The sequence below is a fragment of the Electrophorus electricus genome, chromosome 26 (genome assembly GCF_041902795.1).
Source record: "Electrophorus electricus isolate QZ-2024a chromosome 26, ASM4190279v1, whole genome shotgun sequence".
Taxonomy (NCBI): Eukaryota; Metazoa; Chordata; class Actinopteri; order Gymnotiformes; family Gymnotidae; genus Electrophorus; species Electrophorus electricus.
The window spans coordinates 8667709-8694963 of NC_137522.1; the positions used below are offsets into that span (position 1 = coordinate 8667709).

Genomic DNA, 27255 nt, shown 5'->3' on the forward strand with positions numbered 1-27255 from the left:
GTAATAGGTCTGGACAGCTGGAATAGCAAGAGCATAACCCCAGTGCTGTCATGCAGTCTGGGACCTCACTGACACACAAAATAACTTGAATGAATGAAAGGTTTAGTTGAAACAGCTGTGTAAGTAAGGTCAATGGGATAGATTTACCAGATTAACATGCCTTCAGCTACACATAGGACTGAAAAGCAGGTGAAAAGAGGTGGAAAGCAAAGAGAATGTTCAGGAACGATTCCACTATACTTATGATTTAGCGTGACAGGTCAGGTCTCCTGCACTCTGTGATCCTGTTGCAGTTAGTCATATGATTTTTTTGTAATGAAAGCGCAATATCTTTTGACATAAAAAAGAAAAAGAAAAAAAAAAACAACAACTTTTGAAGTTTCTGTATAACAATACGCAGTGCATTCAATGCCACCACAATGAAGTGGCACTTAAATGCCACGCCGTCCTGTTTCGTTTCCATGGCGCGGCATTCAAAGGGCGCACGTCGCTGAAAGTCACTGTCACATGACCCGCTTCAGTTGTGCCTCGCTCTGCAACCACCGAGGAGGAGGAGGAAGCGGAGGGAGACCCCGCGGACACCATCATCACACGATCGGGTGCCGCTGGCCTCAGGCGCAGTTCTGCGCCTCAGCGCTTAGTTTCGATTTCAGTGCGCGCTTCGCCGCGTCACGCTAGCGTCTTAGCAGCTGAATGTGGAGGCAGTTGCATGCGTCGCAAAACCAGGCCGTCTGTTCTGGGAAACTCTTTTAACCGAAATACTAGCCTTACTGGAAACTTGAAAGATTGTCCCTTTGACCCTGCCTGTTAAGCAGTGGTTACACTCTGTGACAGTGGCGTTAGATACAGTGTGCAATACTTCCGCACGATGTTGTCAGAAGCCACGCCAAAGATGCTAAAACCGGCCTATTAAGAGTCGAGGAGCCAACACTGTTCATCCGAGGCTGTAAAGGAGACCACTAGAAGCTTCAAGAACAGGCACATCTTGAGACAAGGACTGGATGAAGCACCATAGTGATTCAAAATCAGTGCAAAAGCAGGTCTCTTTTTCTTCATAAAACACAAAAACGACGTGCAGTGCATTGCATGACTAGCACAGAAAGCCCCTGTCTGGGCATGACTTTTTTCAATTACCAGGATAGTGAGCTAGTTACATTTGCAAAGGGTTTATGGTAGAGGAATAGTGTCTAGATTTTAACCAGTGCCATTATCAATCCACTGGCCACTGAGCACCTGGGAACAGAAGGAAGCAAACCAAGTGATGAAAGATGATGAGAAGATATGTAGATACATAATGCCAAAGCATTCTGCTAGTGCTTTAGTGCGCACTACTGTTTCAGCTCCCTATTTTCAGACAAAGGACAACTTAAACGTCTGGACGAAATGGCGTGTTGGGATTTCCAGTGAATGCACTGTATGATTGGCGGTGAGCACTTCCACTATGTCCAAATTAAACCTCTAATTATCTCATTTTCTCTGGCGTTGCAGCAACATGAGACCTTGCGCCTTAAATTCCGCATCTCTCCTCTGCATTCGTAGACGTTTGTGCATCCCTGCTCCATGTCATTATTCCCCCAGCATCTTCAATCGGCTGCAAGGCCGGAGGGCGCTCCGCCTGCCAGAGCTGGGCGCTGTCCACACTTCCTTCTCCTGCTGGGCCAGGCTGCGCTCACCCCGATCTGTCAGCACGCCCCCATCCCACACCCCTAACCCCCCTAGTGGACTCCGTCTCGGATCCGGTCCTCCTCGAGCATCCGTATCCTTTCGTCCCATCTGTGCTGCCGTGCGGCCGGACGGGACGGGTCCCGAACGTACGGACGGACACGGTATGGGGACAATGCAGGGATACGTGGTGGATCTGAGCATGCTGGGTATATTTAGCCCAGGATAACAAAATAGCATCGCATTCCACGCACTGTTCAGTGCGACATATAATCTACAGCAGAGCCTCTCTAGCCCACGGGGCCTGGCTTAAGAGCATGGCTCTAGGTGCAACCATCCTCATTAGTAATGACACAGACACAGACCATAAAGATGTTTTCTTTCAATTTATTACCTAAAAAAGAAAATGTCCTATCACAAGTCACACTGAAATGTATTGCTTAAGAAAAAAATATATTTAGATATTTTCTTTTTGTTTTTTACTTGATTATTTCCATTATATTCCACAAAACAAATGGGGCATGGTCATGCCCGTTTCGCCTCTTCCCACTTCAAAAAAAATGCACAAAGAAATACATAATTCACAGTTACCATTTTGGTTTTATAAATTAATACAGTCACACATGTGCTACACCGGTCTATAGCTAGAACATTGTATTTTTGACTCTTGTTATCTTTAATTGTTGGCTACAAGAAAGAACAGGCAACTTAAATGATGTGAACTTCAACAAACTGTATTGTATCCCCCCCCCCCCGCTTACCACGTTCAAGCTCAGATCAGCTCGCCCATTTCCCCCCGTATTTTTTTCTTCCTCATTTCACATATAGGTGAGGCACGCACAGAGTATATTTAATACATATATGGAAACTAAAAACTGTTTTTGGATGGGGTTGGTTGGGGTGGCTCGGGGCATCTTATGTCCAAATTGGGGCACTTCGTCGCTGTAGCCATTGTCCCCACTACTGCTTTATTCGGTTTGCTGATCATTTTTTGTGTAAATATGTTGCATTTAAGTGTCTTGGTGGTAGGACTGGTTAAGGTTTAATGGTCTTGATTTTACAAATGTATGAAAACACATTAATGAAACCTGAAGCCATTCCTCTTTCTTCCAGGTAGTGCTGAATATATTTGCAAATAAAAAAAAAATTGAATATCAAATATTCTACCAGTGCAGTATGATATCAATGCTAACCAGCCTGCAAGGGTTGGAATTTTTTCCCCCTCACTCACTGAAGGGCTTTTTTTTTTAAGGCACAGAAGCCTTGACATATTAGAGCCTCCACCTTCAAGATCTGCAAAGAGTTGCCCAGATAATCAGAGAAAACTGTGTTCTGACAAAACGAAGAAGGATGAAAAACAACAAAACGGCACCCCGGCCGGCCCCCAGTCCCCGAGTGTGTCAGTGTGAAAGTTAAGGCCACTTGAAAAAAAAGAAGAAAAACAGACAAGGCTCCACTCAGGCAGGTAATCTCATTGCAAACTCAGTGAGTGCAATCATGGTCTTCTTTTCATTTTTTTCTCCTTTTTGAATTCTCAACTCTAGTTTTCAGACAGTAGGGGCAGATGCTGGCCTTCCTCCATCCTGGGATGTGGTGTCAGGGACGAGGCGGTGCTCTGGCGTTCCACTGCACTTCACAGTCCGGGAATGATCCGAGAATACTGCATAACGGCAGCAGGAACTCCCGCCCAAGGTTCTAATTCGCCACTGATATGTAACATCGTTTCTAAATTATCAAATCCCAAGCAGAGCAATTTTTTTTCCTTTGATTTCATGCATTTTTTTTTCTTTTAAGCACCAGTCTCACCAGTTTTTTTTCCTTACAAAAGAGATGAGTGTAACTCATACATTTGCATGCAAAGGGAAGTCCCACGTAACAGCCCGCCTGGAAGGTCTGATCGGAGCGTTGCCCATCTGCCACGCAGGCACTATGGAGTAGGTGAAGACTGGGTGCAGTCGTCTTTCTTGATCTAACACAGACTGAGGGGCCTAAATAAGGGCAAATCACTCAAAAACAGTTTGCAAAAGGTTCTCTCAAGAGATTACCATTACATAGACAAGACAGGATCTTTAGCACGTGAAAGGATGGGGTCAGAAACCTTCGAGTAGGTATGTAAACTCTAATTGGATGCTTTCCTGATCATCTTGGAGAACTAAATCAATGGCAACCTAACGCGCTGCAAGACTGACTGAGCTCAGTGTACATATTCAAACTGTGTGTACCCATTCTACACAGATACAAGGGAAAATTAAGAAATGGTGTAGAATGTATGTTTACACAGCCAAATGAGTCAAATGACTGATCTCATGGCTTTAAGCAATCCATTCAGCAAATAGTTTTGATTTTTTTTTTTTTTTTTTTTTTTAAATAAAAAACAGGACAACAAAAGATGATTTTTTTTTTAAATGTATGAAAACTGACTAACTATACAATTCATGCCATGTCTTGTCTTGGTGGGGTTTTTATTAAATCTTTTTCATTTTCAGAATAACACATTTTTAAATTACTACACTGGGCTGTGATGAAGTTTCGAGGTTCCGATTAGGCATTGTATCTTTTTTCTTAGTCATGTTTTGACAATCCACTGAAAATCAAAAAGACGTGCAAATAAAACCTCCACGTCCATAAGATCAAAAACCTGAATGCTATGCGGGTAATGCTACATATTTGTTTCAAAAATAGTAAGTTGATTAATAGCAATAAAAAGCATAAATGAAGAATTTGAGATCTGCTTCATGGCTCTTAACTGTGAATGCCCCACTGTGGGAAGAAAAGACAACCAAAACCCCCCCAAAACCCCAGGGGTGGCAGCGAGACCAGCGCCTGAGTGTGAGTCACACTGTGCTGGCTGCATTTTGCCCTGTGTAGTTTTCCGACCCCCGTGTTCTCCTTGGAAAAAGAGGCGGGAAAGAAACTAACCCCGACACCGTTAAAGTTCGCTGTGTTCCTTTCTTGCGATTACTTCTTGCAAAAGTGAGCACCTGCGCTCTCAATCGTTAATCGGTCCCGTCTGCATCCGGCGTGCCTCAACGCGGTTCAGTCCGTTTTCCATAATCGCAGGCTGACGGGGGGACACGTGGTAAAAGTCAGTTGAACTTCCCTTTGTGAAACGAGTCTGTGGTCAAAGGGAAGCATACGACACTTTGAATTGTCCCCCTACCCCACCCCCACCCTCGGTCGATGCCGGACTCTAGTCTCACACGGTTCCCCTTCCTGTACATGAATCCCGGCTCCCCGGGCCTGTTCTCCACCCTCAATGATGGCACGACTCCGCCCTGCTGCTTCACGCCATAATGAACTCCGACTTCATGTCGGCCTTGACGTCGGGCTTCCACACGGAGTCGTCGAAGTCGAGGTCGAGAGAGCCGTCGCTCGACATGCTGCTGTTACTGTTGCTGCGGGCTGCCTTGCGATTGGGCAGCCAGGGATAGGGAGCTCGCGAGTCCCGCCGCGCCTTCCGCCGCAGACGCTTCTGCTGCATGAGGAGCTGCAGCCGCTCCACCTTGCAGCGCGTGGCGCGGTTCTCCGTCTGCCGCAGCCGGTCTCCTGCGGGAAGAGGAGGAGGAGAGAGAGAGAGAGAGAGAGAGAGAGAGAGAGAGAGAGAGTCAGTTCCTAACGAACAACTTGGCGGTCTCTGTTGGAGATGGGATGGGAGGGGGGGGGGGGCGCTACAGAGTGAGATTCATCTCGCGTCTGATCGAGCTCATGGTGACTCAGTGCTTGAGAAAGGGAGTTCAGACACTTCTCCTCCGAGGCTGTGCAGCAAGAACCAAGGCCACGGCCTGGAGGAAAAACACTCAGGCTGGAGTGGCGATGCTGACATTTTTAAAAAGACGAGCTGTGATGCATTTGAGAGAAACTCTGTCTCTCTCTCTCGCCCTCACTCACTCCCTGCAGACACACGCGCTCGCACACACACTCTCCCCCCCCCCCCACACACACACCGGCTCGCAGTATCTGATATCAACAAGAAGCATCGCGGTGTACAGTTGAGCATCCTTTCCGTTGACCTTATCAGAGAACGGTTTGTTCAACACGTGCAGATGGATATGACCTTGAGTTTTTCAAGGAGAGACCTGAAACCTGTACGTGCATCAGGAGTGCCTGCAAGGCATATACTTGCGCTTGCACACACACACACACACACACACACACACACACACACACACACACACACACACACACACACACACACACACACACACACACACACACACACACACACACACACACACACGGAACTGGAAAGAATTCCCAGGTAAATATCTATGGCCTATCACTTTCCATCAATGCAGCAATACTAAATGCATTTTAGCTGTTGATGTGCCTACTGAAAGAAAAAAAAAAAAAGTCTCCAGGGTTTTCTCTGCCCTTAGCATCAGACCACACTATTCTGCTCAACCTTAATTTCATTTATAAATATATTCAGGAGGATGGAAGGGAAAAGCAACCGCAATCTATTAGCTCGCTCCATTAGGATCTATCCCAGAATTAAAGAATGAAATAACAGGCTAGAATGTCAATAATCCAAAGCACAGACCATCTTTCATTGGCTGCACTTCTCCAAACACACACACACACACACACACACACACACACACACACACACACACACACACACTAGCTTTTAACATGGATCGATGGCAAATTAAAAAGACCTATCGATTAAACCTTAGCTCTAGCGCGGCAATCCATCTCTTGGCGAGGACATGGCTATTGGCTTTCAATAGAAAATGCAAGCGAATGGAAATTGTAAGCGAAGCAAGCCAGGCTCCAAACAGGGCCCCTCCCCCACCTGGCCTCAGCGCACTGAGCGAGTAATCACACACACACAAACGTAGAGAGACCTCCCCAACGCCCCCCCCCCCACACCCCACCAAAGCCCCAAAAGCCCCGACCACAAATCCTCCTCCTGCACGCAGTTAGCGGAGTTAGGAATGACCTCTAGGGAGACGCTTGTTGTGGCATCCTACCCGTCCTGCACGCTCTGTGCAGGGTGGGGTCAGATGTGTGTGGCAGCACCCAATCACAATCTCCTTCCCCCTCCCCATATGAGAATGAAAACAGGAGATTGTGTGGGTTCAATTTCCCTTTGCACTTAATTAGCTTTTTTGTTTTGTTTTGTTTTGTTTTCCATTTCATGGGGTGGAGGTACGATTCTGCCGTGGAAAAATGCTTACCCAGAATGACTTGCTAGTGCCTGCGTGACTAACACCCGAGCTCCCGTGCTGGGCTCTCGGGCGAGAGAAGTGACCGTGACCTCTCACTCAGATCCGCTCACTGCTGCCCACGCAGTAGGTTGGTGGGCGGGTGGTGCGGGGTGCCCTGCTCCACCCTGGTCTGCTCTGTAATCTCCCCCCTTCACAATTCCCAGTCAACATTTTATCCATGGTGTGGCACAGAGAGGTGACCCCCTGCCTCGCCCCTGACCCGTCAGGCTTGTCTGACAGTGCTGATTATGGGGCACGACAGCGGGGGCCAATAAAGACTCCCCCCACCCCCCACGCACGAACATTCGCACACACTTTGCATGCAAGCACATGTGCTGCAAGGTGATCCAAAAACAACGAAAAAAAAAAAAAACCCCAGCCAGAAAAGCTCATTAGGAACGCCGAGCACAGCGTGCTACAGCAGAGCTTTGTACCATGCCCACAACAGCATGTACGCTTCCACACCAAGGCAGGCCTTTTCTTTGGGTTTTTAGTTGGGTTTTTTTTTGGTTTTTTGGTTTTTTTTGGAGCACATGCTTGTGTGAATCTGGCGTCCATTCCCGCACGTGGTGGGCGGTGCCTGGCTGGTCCTCCGGAACGTGGAGGTAATCGTCAGCACATGAGAAGGTGGAGCGGGAAAGGGTGGGGCTGCAGTTAAACCCACGCCTCCGCTCGCTCACGCACCCCGGACGAGAAGCACTGCCCTGCCTCTGACGGGAGACGCCCCCCTCTCTGATTATGGCCATGGGGGCAATCATTAGATTGCGACAGGGCTAGCTGAGCACACAGGCTTCCTGCAGCACTGCCTGAGAGAGAGAGAGAGAGAGAGAGAGAGAGAGAGAGAGAGAGAGAGAGAGAGAGAGAGAGAGCCTCGGGGAAAAGGCCGGGCAGGCAGGGTGGGGGCTGGATAGAGAAGCACGGGAGAACAAAGGCGAGCAGTGAATATGTTCTCCTTCCTCGCGGTTCTCTCTCCCTGGCTCTTCTCTTTCGTGCTTTTAAAAGCTCCCCCCACTCCCCTCTCCCCCCCCGCACCCAACCCCAGCGCCTGCTCGGACTCGGGACCCGGATGAGCTCACGAGGGCAGGTCATGAACACGGAGACAGAGCAGGGTCACCGCTTGGGGGAGGGGGGGGTGTCAACTGAAAACAGGACACGCCCCACCCCCACCGCCCTCCGCAACCTTCCCATCCTCCTCCACGGCCTCCGCGCTGCATCGTCTCACGTGAGCTGGGTACTGCAGTGTCCTCAAAAGCACACACTGCACCCAGTGGACAATAAAACCAGCACGGGGGTTGGGGGGGGGGGGGGTGGTGGAGTGGAACAGAGGGCAGAACTGCACAGGCTCCCTGCCGTGCAGCTGTTCGGCTGCGCAAGGGCACACGCACACACACACACACACACACACACACACGCACGCACCGCTCCACAGCAGCACCTCAACAGGGGCCTCTGAGGGACATTTAAAAAATAAAAAAGAAGGCAAAATGTGAACAAGCTCAAGGGGCTGGAAAAGATTACACCGAACCCCCCTGGAATGTCGGGGCAGAGGGCGCGTACACACAAAGGCCATGACGAGGCCTGACTAGTGGCAGAATGGCGCCTCGAGAGGGGGCGGGGCAGCCGACTCTGGCTCCCAGCATGCACCTGGGCGAAGAGGCTGATGCATGAGAATGTATCGATCACAGCGCAGAGGCTGGAGGGTTTAGAGAAGAGCCTCCTGCTGACTGCCACATGAGGGAGTACAAACGGACAGGGAGGCGCAGGGCAAGGGGGGGAGGGCGGAGGAGAAGAACACAGAGAGAAGAGAGAGAGAGAAAGAGAGAGAGAGGAGAGAAGGATAGAAAGGGAATGAGCCGGAGATGCACAGAGATTCAGAGAGCGAGCGAGCGAGAGAGAGAGAATGTGACAGAGAGAGACAGAGATTTTCAATCAATCAGTGGAACAGACCCGGCTGCAGACCAGCTGGAGGAGCCTCAGGGTTAGCAGGGAGCTCAGGCCAGCCACTAAACCCCCAGCACACCAGAGGAACAGCTCCAAAGGAACAGCTCCACTCAACCCCCAGCACACTGGAGGAACAGCTCAACTCAACCTCCTCCCACTACTGATCCATTAAAAATCAGCTTTAGTTAAGAGCCGTCTTTGAATTGTTTGTTTTCCTAGAAAAGTTCTTTGATCTTTTTGAGTTTGGATGCAAGCATCCTCATAAAGGGGGTGTGGGGAGTGCTCTGCCTCAGAAAACATGTTTTGCGTACATCTACAGCTATTCATAAAGACCAACTGCTCTGAGAAATATATGGTATAGCTCAGCAGATCAGCAGTCTTCTTGTAAATGTAGACAAGTAGAATATAGGATATAGACACCTTACAAACACAAATTATAAAATACCTTTAGTAAGGAGCAAGACTGATCATGACAAACCTAACTGAGACTACTCTAATGGGAATCCACAGTCTTTCCTGCTACAGACCAATCAAACAATCCTACAGCCCCTGTGTATCGGCGTGCCGGGTACAGGGCACGGCCCAGCTGTGCTCTGGAATCAGAGGCCACTACCGTGATCCAGCTTCTGCGTGTTCTTAGAGAGCTTGGAGGAAGCCGGCCCCGCCCCTGGAGGCCAGCGAGCGGGCTTACCCACAGCCCCGCCGCACAGGACACTCATTGTGCTCGACCATCTGGACCTGTAGCCTGGGGGGCGGCGCGGCCCCTCCGCCCCCGAGCACCTCTCGCGGATGACGCCGTCAGCGACACCACGGGTGCCCCGTGCCTCAAATGGCCGTTATTTTCATGCAGGGAGCACTAAAGGGCCGAACGGAGAGGCGGCCTGGATGCCGAGCTCGGCTACGGCCATGCGGCTGAGAACAGGCAGCTCGCGGGGGAGGATCCTCCCCCACCAGTGACGCGACTGTGCTGGGAAAGATTGACTCAACGGTGCTTAGGTTGGCCAGGCCAGGGCCCTATAGCAACGGGGGTGGGGTGGGGTTGTGACAGTCGAATGGGCTAAAGAGCGACGGGATTGTGACGTTTCTTGGTGCGCCGAAAGTGCTCTGGGCTCTGGGCGCGTTCGCGATCGGGAGGATTAAAGGCACTTCTCCAGGAATTCGAGCGGTCACCACCCCGCTCCCCCTCTCGCTCGCCCGCGTTCTCCCTCTCGTCTGAAATGCAACTCCACCTGAGCCCAGACTAAACTAACCCGACCCGACAGACAGTGACGGGAGGAGAGCGAGGAGAGCTCATCCTCCGCGCTTTCCGTGGCACTGTAACAGAACTGACCATTTACCCGCTCTGGTCAAAGAGCAGAGGGCAGGCCAGCGCTTGGCTGGGAGCACCAGGACCCCACCGTGTGCAGGACTTCAGCTTTCATTAACCAAAGCCCCATGCGCAGACCTCCCCTTTCTTGGGACTCAATCTAATCCCACCCCTAGACTGCCCCGCTCAGCCCTTGGAGAGGCCAGAGACGTCCAAGGCCAAGGGCCTCGAGTGAAAGAGGGTCAAACGTAGGGGATCAGTTGCATCCCCCCCCCCCACACACACACACACACACACACACACACGGCAGGGTAAGAAACGCAGACCTCGTGGAGACAGCACAAGTATGTGACATTTCCAGGAACCCATCTTACCCAGAACACACTGAGCTCTGTGCCTCCCAGGATATTCCTGCAGGGAATTCAGGCAGATTTCTGGGATGACTAGAACAGTCATAAAGTGAGCCAGTAACCAGGCGCTAAAGATGAAGACCCCTCAGAGCGTGACTCTGCCATTTGGTCACCTGCTCCCCGCGTCCCCCAAAGCCCCAGCGCCACTCACCCCCACATACAGGCCCCGCCCTCACGTCGCCCCGCCCCACCCCAACACAGACACAAACACCAACTACTTAGTAGGCAGTCGGTGACCGGATGTAACCGACCATTTTTATGAATGGACTGTTGGTAGGGACACCCCCGTCCTGTACAGTTCCAAACACAAAGAGCATTCTCTGTGAGCTCATGCGTCTTGTATAAATCACTCTATTTAGAGGCAGAAAGAAGAAAAAGAAAAAACAAAACAAAACAAAACAAAAAAAAACGACCAAAAACAAAACAAAAAAACCCACACACAAGGCGTCATTGAGGAGGCCTGGATCACAGAGCCTGGATGACTTTTACAGATGGGGCGTCAAGTCCTGGCTAGCCCGAGTGGAAAGAGTAGGATGGCCCATTGACTGGAAACGCGGGAGTGGAACAAAGGAAAACTGATGACAGAAGCAGTGTGTGCAAAGGAATGATGGAGTCCTCCCCCAAAAAACTGAAAAACAAGTCAAGAATCCCTGGATTCCTCTAGCAACCAATGGCGCTCTTTCACATTTGTAGTGTTACTGGCCCTAACCGCAGACATGAGGGTTATTCCCTTGTCCGAGCTTTTTGTTGCTTGACAGCTGAAGTAAGTTGCCTCAACTTTTGGAGACACAGCAAGGAATCTACCACACGCCCCTGAAAGCTATCCCCCCTATTCATCCTCTCCCGGAGGAAACCCGACACCGTCCGCATGGGCAGACAAAGCCGGATCTGCTGAGAGCTGAGTGGATGAGTCTTCTGCACGAGAACATTGGAACCTCACGATAGTACCACCGCTGCTCTAGCACCCTCCTTACGAGCCCTCCTCTGTTTCACATCAGCCTCATCCACTACGTGGGACGCAGGGGTGTTCTCATGCTAGGCACGTTTTGGGTTTTCGGCTGCGTCTCAGCTTCAGTCACCCTTTAAATTTTTTAAAAATAGCTCCACCCCACAAACCAAATCAAACCAAAAAAAAAAAGAAAAAAAAAAAGATGTCATCGTAAAGCGAATCCCGCGCTACTCACCAGGAGGCTTGCACATCCGGACCTGGCTCTGGCACTGGACGAGCGGGTGGAGCGAAGGGTGGAGGGTGGGCTGGCTCACTGGCGGAGCGGAGGTAGCTTTGGGGGAGAGGCCGGCGGCGAACTCGGGCATGGCCGGGGGTGTGGCCGGCGGTGAGGGCGGGGGCGAGGGCGCCGGAGACGCCGCCCCCCCGCCGCACTGCGTCTGGCAGCGGAGCTGCGCCAGCGACGCCGGCATGCCCTGGTAATGGCGCGTGGCGCTCAGGAGGTCGTTCAGGATCTGCAGGATGGTGCTTATGTCCCGCCGTGGCCGACCGCTACTGTCCTGACAGTTCGGATGCAAAGTGCCTGCACGGAGCGAGAGAAGGAGGCAGAGACAAACGGTCAGAGGCCAGTCGTCCTCGCAAGGCCTTTGCGCTTGTGGGACACCCAACGACAAACGTCCCGATTGAAACGGTGGTACCGAATACCTGAAAATGTCCCGGAGAAGACCCCTGGAGCATGGTTGACGAAGCTCTCGATGATAGCACCTGGTTTGCGAGAGCGCGGGGGAACGGTGCAGCTACTCGCGGCCCGAGCGGTACAGTTCGCCTGCGAAAGACGAGGGCAGATGCTCAAGCCAGTACCACTCATCCCATGTCATCGTATGATCAACAACAACAACAACAACAACAACAACAACAACAACAACAGAGCCTTACCTCGGGGCAGGGGCCCGCAGCGCTCGGGCTGCTGGGTGATGGGGGCTGCTGGTGCCGGAGGAGGCCGTCTGGGATGGGTGGGGAGTGACCAAGAGTGCTGCAGTGTGTGGAGGCCGAGGCGGGGTAGGCGGGCGGAGCAGAGGCAGGGAAGGGCGCGGGGCTGAGCGGGCTGGGGGGGAGGTGCGGGTGCGGATGGGGGCCGTGCGAGACCCGGGCCAGGCCGTCCGGGGCGCCGCGCGAGACGATGTGCCGGTGCTGCAGCTGCTGTCCGCCCGAGTGCTGCGCCGCCAGCTGCAGCTGGACAAACATCATGTGATCGCCCACTCTCAGGGCCAGGGTCAGAGGAGAACGGCCAGACAGGAAGTCACTGACCTATGAGCAGGAAGTGGGGTGAAGAAAGGAGGATTTAGGAATCTCCCCATGCACAGCTAGTAGCTCGGATGAGCTTTGGCAAAACGGCCGAATGAATGCAAAATTGTGAATGGCGGTTTAGGGCCGAGTGCGATTATGTAAAAGCATGCGTGCGCGTGTGCGCGCGCATACAAAACACACTGACACACACAAACACTCCCCCGGCCCTGAACTCTGCCATTCAGCACACCCACAAAGGGCCAACTTCTGTCTGGCCCTGGGCCTGAAACATCCACCACAGAAACAGGATACAGAGCCACTCGCCTCCTAGCAACATAATAGGGGATTGTTCGAGGGGTCGGGGCGGATCTGGAAGGCTTGCCCATTTTAGGAGTGCCCAGAATGGGGAGCAGAGCCAAGCCTGGGGGCTCGGACCCCTACAGACCAGGAAGAGAAGCACACAGGGCTTGTATGGACTTGGCTGGCCCACCACACTCATAACAACTTCTCTCTTGTCCCCAGGCTTCCTTTGTAACCGTTGCCACTTACTGGTCTGGTAGGAGGACACAGACCTTAAAACAACAGTCTTTTTATTGAAAGAATCCCTCCTTTTCTAATTATTCAGATTCAGACACCTTCATTAACGTCCGTCTTGGTCTCCCCGTGGATGTAGGTTAGGAGTCGTCTAGCTGGGTTCGAACCTCATGCTGATGTTTCAGAACGCTGAGTGTGCAGCTTTATAAAAGATTAAATAAGACACTTGAGTTCCTTGGCTTTTGAGAGCAGGGACCAAGTCTGGAAAGCTTTTCTTATTCCTGCTCAACGAAGTACCTTCAACATGTTCACGTGCACAGAGTTTTTAAAAATATTTGAGACATGTTCATATCAATAGAGCAATGCGGTTTATGCAAAGGAGTCCTGAAGTGAACATGAGATGGTTCAGATCTGTTGGGCTTTTAGCAGCCTTGTGTCAGCTGGCCTGCCATAAACCTCTTGCCTCTCTGGGGTCCGGCCGCCATCTTATTTTCAGTATCATCTGAAGACATGCCCGTGCATGAAGAGCTTGTTTTCAACAATCTCAGACTGACCTTTTACCTGTGTAGTAAGGGAGTGGAAGGTTCCTCACTGCATTTCAATCAGACCAGAGTGTCTCCTTATGCCTTTATCACTACATTTGAACGTGAGACCAACAACCTCAGCCTGAGGTTGACGGGAAACTCCGTGCAAAGGTCAGCGATAAGTCACCCAGGAGGTGGGCAGAGAGAATCCGTGAACTGACTGACAGCTATCAGGCAAACAGCCATGGTGGCTTGCATCAGCCCACAGGTTCAGGTGCAGAGCAAGAGCCCCTGTGACAGCAGCGCGTGAAGCAGCCGCTCACACTGGTGCGCTACGTTCTCTAGTGCTGAGTAGGTGAGTAGGCACGCCAGACCCCACGCTAGCCTTGGTGCTCGGGCTGAGTCAAAGAGCCTCGCTGACTCCGTCGCTCTACCCACATAATAAGAGAGAGTGTGCAAACCCCGAGCAGGGAGTAACCGCGGCCCCAGTGAGGGCGAGACATTCCCCCACGGCAGAACAGCTCGGCCAGTCTGCCAATACTTCAACCACACACAGCTCTGGTATATAAAAAAAAAAAAAAAAAAAACAACACAGCTGACCACTACGGGGGAAATGGGTTTAATGTCAAACTGTCTTCTCGTCTCTCCTGATATTATGGCCAAAAAAAACCCCAGTTCTTTTTCACATGTGGGGTACACACCAAGGAACGGAAAAAGGTGCCAAAATATATTAGAAAGCCATTATGGAGAACATGCAGTAGCTGTCTAGGAATGGTCCCAGTCAGCTCCTAGACCTCAGCATTCTTCCTTTCACTGAAGAGCAGATGAGGGAAGCACATGTGACCTGTGTCTACAAATACCCAAGAGGCTTAAGTCAGAAAAGGCAGCGCAGACTTTGTGGGTGGAACAAAGGCCGTCGTGGCCGTCCGGGCCGGCATATCGAGTCCCGGCTGGTGGCCCGATCTCTGTGCCACCTGGAACGGGTCGGGCACTGGAAAGCTCCACCGCGGCTCAAAGTTCAAATGGCCCTTTGTGTTAAAGGCCATGGGCTTCGGCAGAGCCGGCGGGCAGCGCTCCAACGACGAGGGCTGAAAGGGCTTTGAACTCGACCGACCTTCGAGAAGAGCCCCAGCCGTTGGAAAGGCCCGGAACCAGACACGAGGTGAGAGGCTATATCCCGACAAGGAGGCTGATCGCGACGGCAGAGCGCGGTACCGGGATCCCCAGCTAACATTTCTCTGCCGTTCGTGCCCTGACTGCTTTGTTTTTTGTTACCGTGGCATTTTGCTCTGCAGTGGGCTGTGGTTGCTATGCGGAGAAGGGTACGCGAGGGGGGTTGTGGGGACGACAGAGTGGATATGCACCTCAATGTTGATGAAATATTCAGTGAGAGTAGGCCTCTGTCCCCTCCCAGCCCCCGCACCGTGAGATCAGAAGCCAAAGCACTGCGTATCGTGGTCTCTGCGGTTCAAGCAACTCGTCCAGGGCTACTACTGCTGCTATTTGCATCAAATCGGGCCCCAGCAGTCAGCGCGTAGCGGCGCCGTCCGGCCTGAGACCAGCGACCTGCCGCCCACGGCAGAGTGGCGAAGGGCAACAGCCACTTACAAGGAAAAGTACAGTCGAGGAAGCACAGGACGCTCTGTCACAGGGCCAAGTACGTGCAGAAGGTTCAGAACTGGCTACTTAACCCCCATCACTGATGTGTGGGTTTTGATCGCTCTGGGGTGGGGTGGTGCCGTCAATAGTCTCCACAAAGAGACTTGGTGGATCTGAGTGCAGGAACAAGCCCTTAGCGAAATAATCAGTGGACTGCATCCCTTTCCAAATCCTAAAAAGGCAGCAATGCTCCGAAGTGGCAGAGAAGGGGACCGTGGCCAGAGATCTGGGCAGGCCCGGATCCCGTCACCTGAATGACGACCGGTGGCTCCGCTGACACGCAGCCTGCTAAATCCACCATCCCTGTCCGTCTTTTCCATACCCAACCCGAATCCAACAATCAATCGTCTCGGGTTTCACCAACGACTACAAAGAAGCAATCCACTTAGACTGCTCTCAAGTCCTGCTGAGCTTCTCTCCCTCGTGGGCAGCCTTCTGTGTGATCAGAAATATGCACTGTGAAGACTGCTCCGCTCATGACTCATCCTCAGTTGGCTGGGACGGGTGCGAGACAGTGCTATAAGAGACTTTTGTTTCTCATGTCCACAATAGTGAGGCGCAGCTGTATCCCACAGCACGGCTCTGTGTGCTTCACCATGACGTCGTACCATCGGTTCCAACCCTAATGGCCTGTTGTGGGGTGAAGCCTCAGGCACACAAACAATGGCATCGTTTGCAGCTAATACTTTGTCGCTCCTTTAAGCTTTGCCAAACATGAGGCTAGTCCCAAAGCTACGTCCTTCACTTATAATGGCTGGGAGGGAGCAGGACATGTGGGAAGTCACTGGACACACTCAAAATCACACCGGGCAGCAAAATTTGGACTTTTTTCCTCCCACAAACTAAAAGACAGACGGAGGAATTTGAATCTGTCTTTAGAATATTTCTATCAAGTGATGGGGCAAATAAGATTTACATAAAGTGTATATTACTTATTCATAAACAAAGCTGTTATTGCACTTAAATATGTACTTCTAAATTGCACAACACAAGATGTTTGCCTGTGTTTGGCGTCGGGGACCTCCTTCTTTAATGTTGAGCAGCAGTCTGCCAACACAGAGGTTCCTTGGTGCTAATTTTCCATACTATACAAAATGGGAATGTACTGAAACAAAATCACTATGGGTGTTGGAGAAATTCTGAAAACACATTTCCAGCACGCAAACATACATAATGTATTTCGTGCAGGAAGCAAAATCATTGTTGACCGGTGTAACGTTCATCTTATTTCTGATTGAATATTGCCAAGCAAACTTCTCTTCCTGTCAGCCAAGCCATCCTACAAGCTTAACAGGAACGTTCACATTTCTGATTCAATTTGTTGTATCCGAGTTCCCGTACGTCATGGTTGTCCAGCAGAGCCACGTCACGCGAGCCCTTCGAGTCCGTCGCTCTATTTTTATACGCTGCCAATACACAGCTTTCTGAGTCACCGCTGCCGCTCCTGCTACTCTTACACACACACACACACACGAGAACCTGAGCGGGGAGAGCAGAAACATCTCAGCCTGCGCTTCACTTTTGACAATACGCGTCTGCCGCGACCCCTCCCCCGCTCCTCCTCTCGGCCGGGGGGGGGGGGGGGGGTATGACGAGAAGCTTGACGGGAGAGGGCGACTCGCCCTATATTGTTTCGTCCCACCATTCGCATCTGGCCGTTTTCAGACACAACGACGAGCGCTGCTGCTCATTTCCGAGGAAGACGGCCCGTGGGTGTCGGTAGTGCAGGTGGGGACGTAGCAGGAAGCCATGACATGGCCGTAGGGAAGCTCTGGCTTTGAGAGGCAAACTGCGGTGCTACACCCAGAGGGCACAAAGAACGAGGTACCTGCCAGCAGCTGCAGGTCAGCGTACAGAACTCCAATTAGGGAACGCTCAGGGGAATATGACACGGGTCCTTATTTGGGCAGGTGAGTCAGTGGAGCCTGCCGTTAACCACATTAAAGCCTTTTGGTGTTTGATTTCATGCCTCTGTTTAAATTGAATGAATAGTACCTGTTTGCATCCTTCTGGAAGGGAAAGAGAAATTAGAAAGAAGGACCGCCCGCCCTGGTCAGGATTCTCCTTCCTTGTGTTTGACGATGAAGAGAAAGAAAAAAAAAGAAAAAAAAAAGACAAAACTCGAGACGTCACCAAGCCACGAAAAACCGCAGAAGCCTCAAATTACAGAGCTGGAGTAACAAGGGAAAAATACTATTCCAATCATTGCCAGTCTTCCTTTTCCATAAAGCGCTCTCCATCTGATTACATGGAAGTCCAAGATAGATTTTTCTCTGGAAGCAGAGGGCTCTGTGCCTGAGGCCTGTGGAATCACGCTGCTGGAAGGTGGTATTATCAGCTGTAATTCTATGAGCACACTTCCAGGCACATAACCTGATCTACTTGCTCCCCCCACATCACACACACACACACACACACACACACACACACACACACACACACACACACACACACACACACACACACACACACACACACACACACACACACACACACACACACACACACACACCCCTAGGCAGTTTGACCTGGCTCTGAATCGTATCTTGAAACTCAATGCCGTTTGAGACTCTGAAACAAGTTGACAAAAATGATCAGTCATCTTTTCCTCCCCAAACAATATTCATACCTCCTATTTATAGTCATCCAGTACTATAAAGGTTCGCATCCACTGTATTTTCAGAACTTCACTGATACAGTCTACCGCAAAAACCTTCCCAGACAAACAGATTTACCGCTGAAATATATAACAAGGCCCTTAGCCAAAAGATGATAAATGTCTTTCATCAAAAGAAAAGAAAAATACAGGAGCAGAAGTAACATATCATTATGGCAGCTCAATAACTCTTTACTACCAGCAGGCTGTCAGAGGAGGCCCTGGGCCAGAGTCATGTGAAGAACCTTTCTTTAGGAACCAGCCGACACTGCAGCTGCTGTGAGAAGGCGTGCAGCATTAGAAGAATGGTGCACTCCCCAACCTAACCCCTCCTCTCACTCATACACATACATTCATACTGCTCTTTTATCATAATGAGTCTCTCTCTCTCTCTCCCTCCCTCTCCCTCTCTCTCCCTCTCTCCACAAGGACCTCCAGAGTAAATATACCTTCTGGAGAGTGACTGGGGAAAGTGAGAGCCTGTGTTTCACCAGCAATGTTTAATTCATCTTCTAAAGCACTTATCTTCTAAACCGGGGGGTTGGCGGAAGGATAAGCCCTTAGCGCAGACAGCAAAAAGGGAACCAACCCCGGACAGGGTTCCTGGCCGCATGCACGGCCACACACTCCCCATACGCCCGCTCATTCACAACAGGCCAATGCAGGGACACAGCTGACCTAGCCTACACTCCTTTGGAATGTGGAAGGACGCTACAGTATCAAGAGGAAGCCCACGCAAGTAGAGCGCGCAAATTCCACACGGGCAGCAACCAGGCCAGGAGTCGAACCCGGGTCACTGCAACCACTGCAGGTCCATGCGCTCCATTACTGAGAGTTCCTCAGTAACCTCTACAGGACACCATGAGGCAGTCACTGTGCTAAACAAGAATATCTACTGAAATGATTTCAGAGCAACTTGACTCTGGAAGCATATGGTTTGCTTTCAAAGAGGCTTGGGGTCTTACTGAAGTGGGAGCTTAGGTGGAGTTTGCCTGGGCTTGCCTCAGCTCAGACATGTTGCCAGGAAACTGGAAGGTGGTTCTTAAAGTATACATACCAAGTGTGGGGCACTATACACAATTTTAGTTGAGATATATACATATATTTTAAAGCGACGCAGCCCATTGCAGGGACACGCCTTATCTGAAGAATACACGTGACCTCTCACCTGTGTCTCGGTCAGACTCTCCAAGGCCTGCATCACTGACTGCTCAGGCCTCGACGCTTGTGACTTAAAGGAAAGAGAATCAACAGTCATTTTCTCTGGAGGGGCATTCAGATTATGCAAGAGATAAAAAGATATGGTACTGAGTGAATAGAATTCTTACCATTAGCCCTGCTTCAACTGTTGGAACGAGAGTTAACTTGCTCCCATCTGTAATGCCCAAGTCCTGAAGTTTCCCTGAACACAGGCGCCTACAGGGAACATTAAAACTCATGAGCATTCAGAGCTTACTGGTCTTATAAAATAAAAATCAAGTGACTTTCTTCAATTTACTGGCATTAAGTCAAACTAAAAATGGATACAGGGTGTTTATTTTATCATGACATATGTTTATGATGAACTGTAAGCACTGTACTTGGTGACAGATACCACTATCAGACTAGCACTGCTGTTTTATCAGCAACTTATTCATGCAAATATATTCCGTCTGCTACCAGATAGTTTCCATCGCTTTGCTTTATGGGTAAGAAACTTAAATGCAAGAGCACATTTTTGCTGTACTTGCACCTTTATTCAAGGTATAAACTAAACCATGGAACAATCTGGAAAATACAGCATCTGCAAACTATAATTCAGCAATGGATGATAGTTCTGTAACAAAGCCTAAGGCTTTAAATACCCTGTCAGAAAAGACAATACCGCCGGGCCAAACCCCTTCTGCTGATCTAGTCCTGTCGGCAAGTGCTAGAGCTAAATGTCACCTTCTAGTGAACAAAGGGACCCGGTACTTTGCCTGAAGGCACCTAAACCAAGAAGAAGAGGCTTAGCAGGGCCCTTGATTTTAAAGGATGATGTAATTTGGTGCTGATTACTCATGGGGGCTGTTAAAGTGGTCTGACTCAAGGCAAAAACAATGCAACTGTTAGGGGTCATTTGTAAGTGAGAGAGAGAGGGAGAGAGCTTCTTTTTCTCATCCCAGTTCTACCACCGTTGTGTTGTTGTTAGGCAGTCTGAAGAGCTCACTGAAACGAACATTGCCTCCCTTTTCAACGTTATGGAGGAATATTCTACTACATCACTGAGTCTTCATCGGACACACTGGGTGTTCGTGTAAAATCATTCTAATCGTGGGATTCATCCAGCTATATCTGGTGAAGCTTTGATATGCATGACCAGTGTTTGCTTCGGCTGTATTGTATAATAGATGAAAGTAGATGATAGCGGATGATAACTGCAATTTCAAACCAGCGAGTGGAATTCCGGTGCAAGACCTCTCTCATTCAGTACTAAACTTAGACTGCAAACCCACAGAGCTCTACCTAACCTCTCAAATCGGACAACCAGTGTAAAATTCCAAGCTTATTTATTTATTTATTTAGCTACATGCATCAAAGCGAATGCACCTACAGTTGAATGAGGCACCTATGAGGCAAACGCCACCACTGCGCGTAGGCTCACTGAGCCATTTACATTTTTCTCATGCACAGCACAATTTTTAAGCCCACCCAACTTGTCGAACTGATACTCACGTCTCTTTGTGCAGCAACGCGAGTCTTTCTTTGGGCACCTTAAGTCTCTGAGAAATCCTCCTCTTTAACCCTTCCACTGTCTCCTCCGCGGGAAGGGAGAGCTCGAAACGAGTGCCGGTTGTGGAATGGATGTGCAAATTCATCGGGGGCTCGCTTGGGACGGCCTCGCAGGACGGTGCTCCGCGGCTGGTGCAGCTCCGGGCGCTCGGATGTTGGTCCATTCGATAGCCTGTATACAGCACGGAGACAAGCCGACGTGGGGCGTTCAAATACACACGGTTAGTCCTCTGTGTTGGTCCCGGTGGTTTCAGCGAAAGAAACCGTTATTGCTTCCTTGCCGCTCCAGAGTAGATAAAGGCGAAAATATTCCCAGAAAGTATGCGGATGAAACAAGAGTTATTCCTGTTTTGTAGATATGTTGAGGTCCACCGGAGGCTATCCAGATTTTTAAATTTTTTTTAAGGCGGTTGAGGGTTCTTAAAATATTGGATTTTAGGTTGCCCAAGCACAACGGACGGATCCTCACAAACTCAAATACCGCTTGCACTTTCTACAAAATAAAACGTGCATCGCGCACTCTGTAGTCCTTAACCGCTGTCAGTTTCGGTAAACCGTACAGGTAATTCTAGAGACAAAGTAAGAGCCTAACGCTGCGACGCCTCGCGTCCCGTTCGCGAAGAGAAGTCCGCCGAAACGCGTCCGCCGAGCGTCGTTACAATGTATCTGGCTGCCACGGCGCTGTGATTACACCCACAGTGCGCCGCTGCTCTGCCCTATCAAACGAAGCGCAAACGAATACGTCATTATTTAAGCCAATTGCGGGGCGACAAGAACACCCACGTGGAGAACAGGCTCCGCCCCCTTCCTCTGGCCCACATCTTTTTCCTCGTTGAGGACGAATCCCATCTGAGTAGGCGAGGCCTAAATCTTCTTAGGAACCCTGGTGTCCCCGCCCACTCCACCAATTCTAAACCATTCATAATGTAAACTGCCACAATAACAAAAGGGAACCGAGCATAACAAGGATTGTTTCGGTACTATTCATATGCCTTTAGACAGAGCCACCTTCTGGCATTGCGCCAGAATAAACCCACGTAGAATACTATTCAAATTAATTGAGGTTAGATTTGGTCTACTAAAGAGTTGGACCTTCATGTTTCACCATAAAATGTACACATAGAATTATACTGTCACTCTTCCGACATTATACAAGACAACGAGACGAGTCCAGTTTAACTAGGCTACATAGATTACGATTATAATTATCGCCATTCAGACAGGGCAGTAAAAAGATATTCGTCGTCAAAGAACACTTTGTACTGTAGATTATTCAAGGCTGGGCAGACTACAGAACTGGACACTTACGTCACTGATCAATGTCGTATAACATTTATAGTTAGTCCGGAAATAGAACAATGTCAATGATATTCAGACCTAGACACACTGGAGTAAAACCAACTTAGGCTATTATCGCTTCTCGAAACGGAACTAGACTAATTTTAGATATTTGTCGTAGCAGAAAGCCCCTAATCGAGAAAACAATAAGAATCATACATAATTATATATTCAGGACAAAAAGAAACCAAATTGCCTACTGCAATGACATTAACTGAATATTGCAGTGACGCTGGCCTTCTGCAGTCCTGTTAAGACAAAAACACAACGCCAGCGCAACGCGCGCCACAGTCAGTATCGCGCCGGTCTGTTCTAAACAGTTTCCTGAAACCAGAACGGAAACTCGATCGCCTACCAGTGGTAAACGAGGGCATATGTCTCTAATTCCATAATCGACACAATTAATAGTTCCTCTATGCGGTTGTCAATGGTTACATGTAACAGCGTCCATCGGTTCGGATCGGAGCCTAAAAGAATAATCTTTGATGCCTAGTTCAAGAGAAAACTGCAGACATGTATATTCCCCCTCGTCATATGTAAATCAAATCTATCACAAGTCGTAAAACAGATCTTATTTTAGATGAACACGTCTATCACAACGCAACGATGATCGATTATTATATGGCAGTGGACCTTTAAAAACTCCGAGACGATTATTGTTAATGGTCGCCGGTTTTGATAAGCCTTGCCCGAATAATCACGATTCTCAAAGTCAGTGAACACTACTAGTCCGAAAACACTTCTTTAATTCGAATTTCTTTCGACTGAAATTCAGCTCAGATATCTTGATAACAGCCTGTACAGCCGATCAAGTATTATATCTGGCTTTTACATCAACGTCTCGATTTAAACACTAAATGTAGCACGAGGATCCATAGTCTAATCATTTGAGACACTGACAATTAAACTTACCAATTAAAGTGACGAAAACATCAAAGTTCCGCAACAAAGTTTCCGAATCCTCAGCGTTCCCCAGTTTTGGCATGTATCGAGCGGAATCTGTTATAGCTCAAATTGATCCGCGACAGTTCCCTATTTCCACAAAGTGACTAATTTTACAGTTTAGTTTCACAACACTTATGTGCCTGTCAGGTGAAGAGCGGCGATCTCTTTCCTTCTCGTAGATACCGGCATTCCAGGTCAGTTCCAGCCTGACTGCTCTGCTCCCTGGAACATGCAGGTACGTCTACTCATAAAGTCGGAGTGGAGGGCTCCTCACAGAGTGGGCGGAGAGTATTACTGCGATGTCAGCGTGTGATTTAAAGTGGATGTGTCAACAAACCTTTCGTTTCCATTTTAAAGACGCGTAATAAAACTAGAGTTAAACAAGATCTCGCTGTGATGTTGCAATTCTAATTCAGCATCACCGCAGACTGGAAGACGGGCGTATACACGGTTTTTCATTCCCAAGCGAAAAACAGTAAACAGAACCACCTTAAGAAGTCGCTTAGTAAGCGAAGAGCACGCCTATGGGATGTAAGAGGAGTAACCAGTCATGACGACACATCTGGGAAAAAAATATAATAAAACAAGCCAGCAAAACATATTGCCTGGATACACGAGACCACGGAGATAAACAACAGTTTGATTGTTACTGTGACATTCCAGTGTAGAATGTATACAGACTGGCAACAAATTAAACGAGAAATGACGAAAGTAAGTTTTAATATGGCGTCACGAATCTTGCGACTGCGCTCGAATTTCCTAATTTTAATTGGAAATGACGACAATAACTTATCGCAACGTTACATAAATCGAAATTAATATGTAAAGCAATGTAAACCTTTGCAAAAAAAAAGATATAGATAAATTGTAAAGACAAATCAAGTAGAATATTAATCAAAATTTATTTTATCACAGGATCTTACAACCACCTTTGCTTATTCAAACAATTTAGGCTATTTCCAGGTAGAAGCCAATGCTGTGCTTCCAGCATTGCTACAGATTACCATAGAGCAATGACCAAAAGCATTTTATAAACACTATATAAGTAGGCTATAATGTAAAAAGTGTGTTTGAAGGTTTGTAGTCTTACAAAGCATGTCAGGGTTTTCCTCTATTCGGATGCACTCACCTGTCTCAGCACGAGCAAAATGTTGTCCGGGGTACCACACAGGATGCACTGGTACTGGCTACAGTCTAACCACAGAGTCTCTCCCGCATGACAATGTACACATACATATCAGAGTTACACCCACCCATACACACACACACACACACACACACACACACACACACACACACACACACACACACACACACACACACATATATATATATATATATATATATATATATATATATATATATATATATATATGAACTCAGTGCCTATATGTGAACTTGCATGTCTTTGAATTGTGGGGACACATAGGGGTGTATGTTTGTATGTGGAAGAACAGCATTCCTGCCTAACAGAGTAATACTCACAGCCCACATATCTGTCAAACCACCACAATTGTTTGGATTGGTGGTGAAAGGTAATATACTAGCACAGGTGAATACTGTGGGAATGTAATGTTCATACATAACTTATGTCTGGGCTCAAACATTTACCATATTAGGTCATAACAGTGCACAAACAGATAATGATAAGCACAGTCTGATATTTTAGAGTTAAGTAAATAAAACGAGAGAAAAGTGGGGGAAAAAAGTGAAATTATGACAAAATAAAGTCAAAATGTGAAGTGAAAATTGAATCTTTGGGTGTAATGTGGATAGCCATTTGCATGTTGCTGTTTTTGGTGTTATAGCTGAAATAGCGTCATTCACAAATTAACTTAATGTGAAACCATGACAAAGTGATAGTCATGAAAAAAACAAAACAAAACTTGACAATCGAGACTTGCAAATTACCGGCAGCCTTACTGGACAGACAAATGCGAACAATGGACAATGTGATGCAGTACCCTCTATCTGAATGATAATTCTTTTTAAGATTCCCCTGGGAGTAAAAGAAGCGCAGGAAATACGTTAAGACACGATCTTTTTTTAGCATCAAATGTCGGTTGGTCTACAGTATTTGTTCTCCAGAGACGCTGATCTACCAGCCACTTACCTACCCACACACATTTGCCCACATGCTCCCGAGTTCTTTCTCGCTAATCCTGAGTTGGCCTGGATCAGCAACGTCCCACGTTCAGCTAATTCAATCAGACGCCTGACTCTCGAGAGCGGTGCCGCGCGGCGTCTGAAAGGCACGCGGACGTCTCACCTGTGCCCCCGTCTCGGGGGGCAGTAATCTAATCATTGACAGAAAAGGCCATTATCAGTCACGGTGCCTTCCTCTCCGCGGCCAGCGAGGCGACTCATTCTGCCTGCACCTCTGGACGCTCACTCAAGCTCTTCCGTTCGGATACTAAAGATAGCTCACTGCAGCCAACGACAGCGTCAATTATTCCCTTAGTCCAGACCGCTTCGCCCTCTCGGGACTCTCCTCCGCCCCGTGTGCCAGCAAACCTGCTCTCATTTCCTCCTTTCAGAGTCATATTCTGTATTAGGGCTTCGGGTGCAGCTTCATGCGTCCAGAAAATATTTACATAAGGTTTAATAAGCCGAATGCATGCAGTATCAACGGGAATGAACAACAATCCTGTCAAGAACAGTGATTCTTAGAAAAGGGTACTTTAAGCGTCCGCATTTGACACGGCTCCTCATTGTAAACTAAGCCTGTGTGCTTTGAGGGGGGACGCGCAGCAAATACATGACACAGGAGGTGCCAGAGTAGGATCCCGTTCTGGGAAGAGGAGGGTGGGGTAACACTGCGCGAGGGTTGAGGGGGTGTGTGTGGGCTGGGAGAGGGTCATAGTAACGGTCTTTGGAGTTTCCAATAACCAGATTTGGAGAACAGAACTGTTTGGCAAATTGCATAACATCCTTTTGCCCACAGGAGCGGTTGCATTCTACAGGCAAATTAGCTTCCCCCTGCTTCTCAGTGTCTTTCTGTTCTTATATAGTTTGGGGAAATCGACAAACCTGTAAATCCAACAGACTAGAACAGAGAAAGAAAGAAATTCACTGCCCTTTTTTAAAAATTATTATTAAAATTTGATTCGATTCGATACTGCTTCATGTAGCTGGCACTAGTTTTGAGCAAACAAGACGATTATAAGTACCAGCCTTGTTTTAATTTAGCAAAACACATTTCACTTAATGGGAAAATGTCAGCTAGACATTAAAACATATAGTACAATATTGCTGCTGTCACGGTCTTTACACTTCAGCCGGTTAGAAGCATTGTGACTCCCTCAACGTGAAAGTGAGAGTTGTTACCAAATGCCGTGCATCAAAGGCAGTTTCATCATAAGACAAGCCCGCAACTGAGAGCCCTCACTCTACAATTACAGCCACAGCAGCAAATCGCATTGGTTTACAGTCAATTCCATTATCACCGATATTTAAAAATTATATATTGGGGTAGGGATTCTTAGAACATCTTCAGTAATACCTTGTCTATGTTTAGTCCTGTCTGGTATATAATTACCGCTCATGTTATTTGACACTGGCAGCAACAGGTCAACTACCGCTTCACAGATAATTAGCATGACATGTCTATTTTTATAATCTTGTTGACCTATCTGGTGCTAACTTTGTAAAAAAAAAAAATGTTTATAATGCAAAGCTAATATTACCCACCTCTGTCATTCCAATGTATTCCCTTCTCACCATGACACGTTCAAACACCAACGAGCTGAATGACATGCATCAAGTGTCCAGTGCAAAGGTCAGAGATTACAGCATTTGCTGTATTCCAATATCCGTAATTCCCCACCAAACTTCCTCCTTTACTGACGCAAAGCTGCGCGGTCAACGCTGGCCCATGGCACGCTGCACATATGTGCCCATGCTCAAGTGGCTCCAAGAATCCTGGCTGGGATATATTTGGGGTTCGTTCTAGTCTTCTCCGAACGGTCTGTTTTCCAAATTGCCTTTAAGCGCTGGATCAGCATTCTGGAGCTGGTGGGAGAGAGCGGGCATGTGCTCCAGGCAGCCTTATCGTCCTTCCTGCCCGAACCACGTGCACAGCCGCAG

General features: G+C 48.7%; 1 protein-coding gene across 3 annotated transcripts; it reads right to left on the minus strand.

The window, feature by feature from the left end:
- Positions 1 to 2033: 2033 nt before the first annotated feature.
- midn (midnolin) lies at positions 2034 to 25716 on the minus strand. 3 transcript variants are annotated; one of them, XM_081708141.1, is made up of 8 exons: positions 25283 to 25716; positions 20830 to 21058; positions 19464 to 19551; positions 19304 to 19366; positions 12412 to 12783; positions 12181 to 12301; positions 11714 to 12058; positions 2034 to 5208 (listed from the first exon to the last, which is right to left on the minus strand). In XM_081708141.1, the coding sequence occupies exons 2-8, from the start codon at positions 21048 to 21050 to the stop codon at positions 4946 to 4948; spliced, it is 1473 nt and encodes a 490-aa protein (XP_081564267.1). In that variant the 5' UTR covers positions 21051 to 21058; positions 25283 to 25716; the 3' UTR covers positions 2034 to 4945. The 3 variants fall into 3 exon arrangements, with proteins under 3 accessions (XP_081564267.1, XP_035379270.1, XP_035379269.1); XM_035523377.2 differs by lacking the exon at positions 25283 to 25716 and adding an exon at positions 24299 to 24408; XM_035523376.2 differs by lacking the exon at positions 25283 to 25716 and adding an exon at positions 23137 to 23525.
- Positions 25717 to 27255: the final 1539 nt, after the last annotated feature.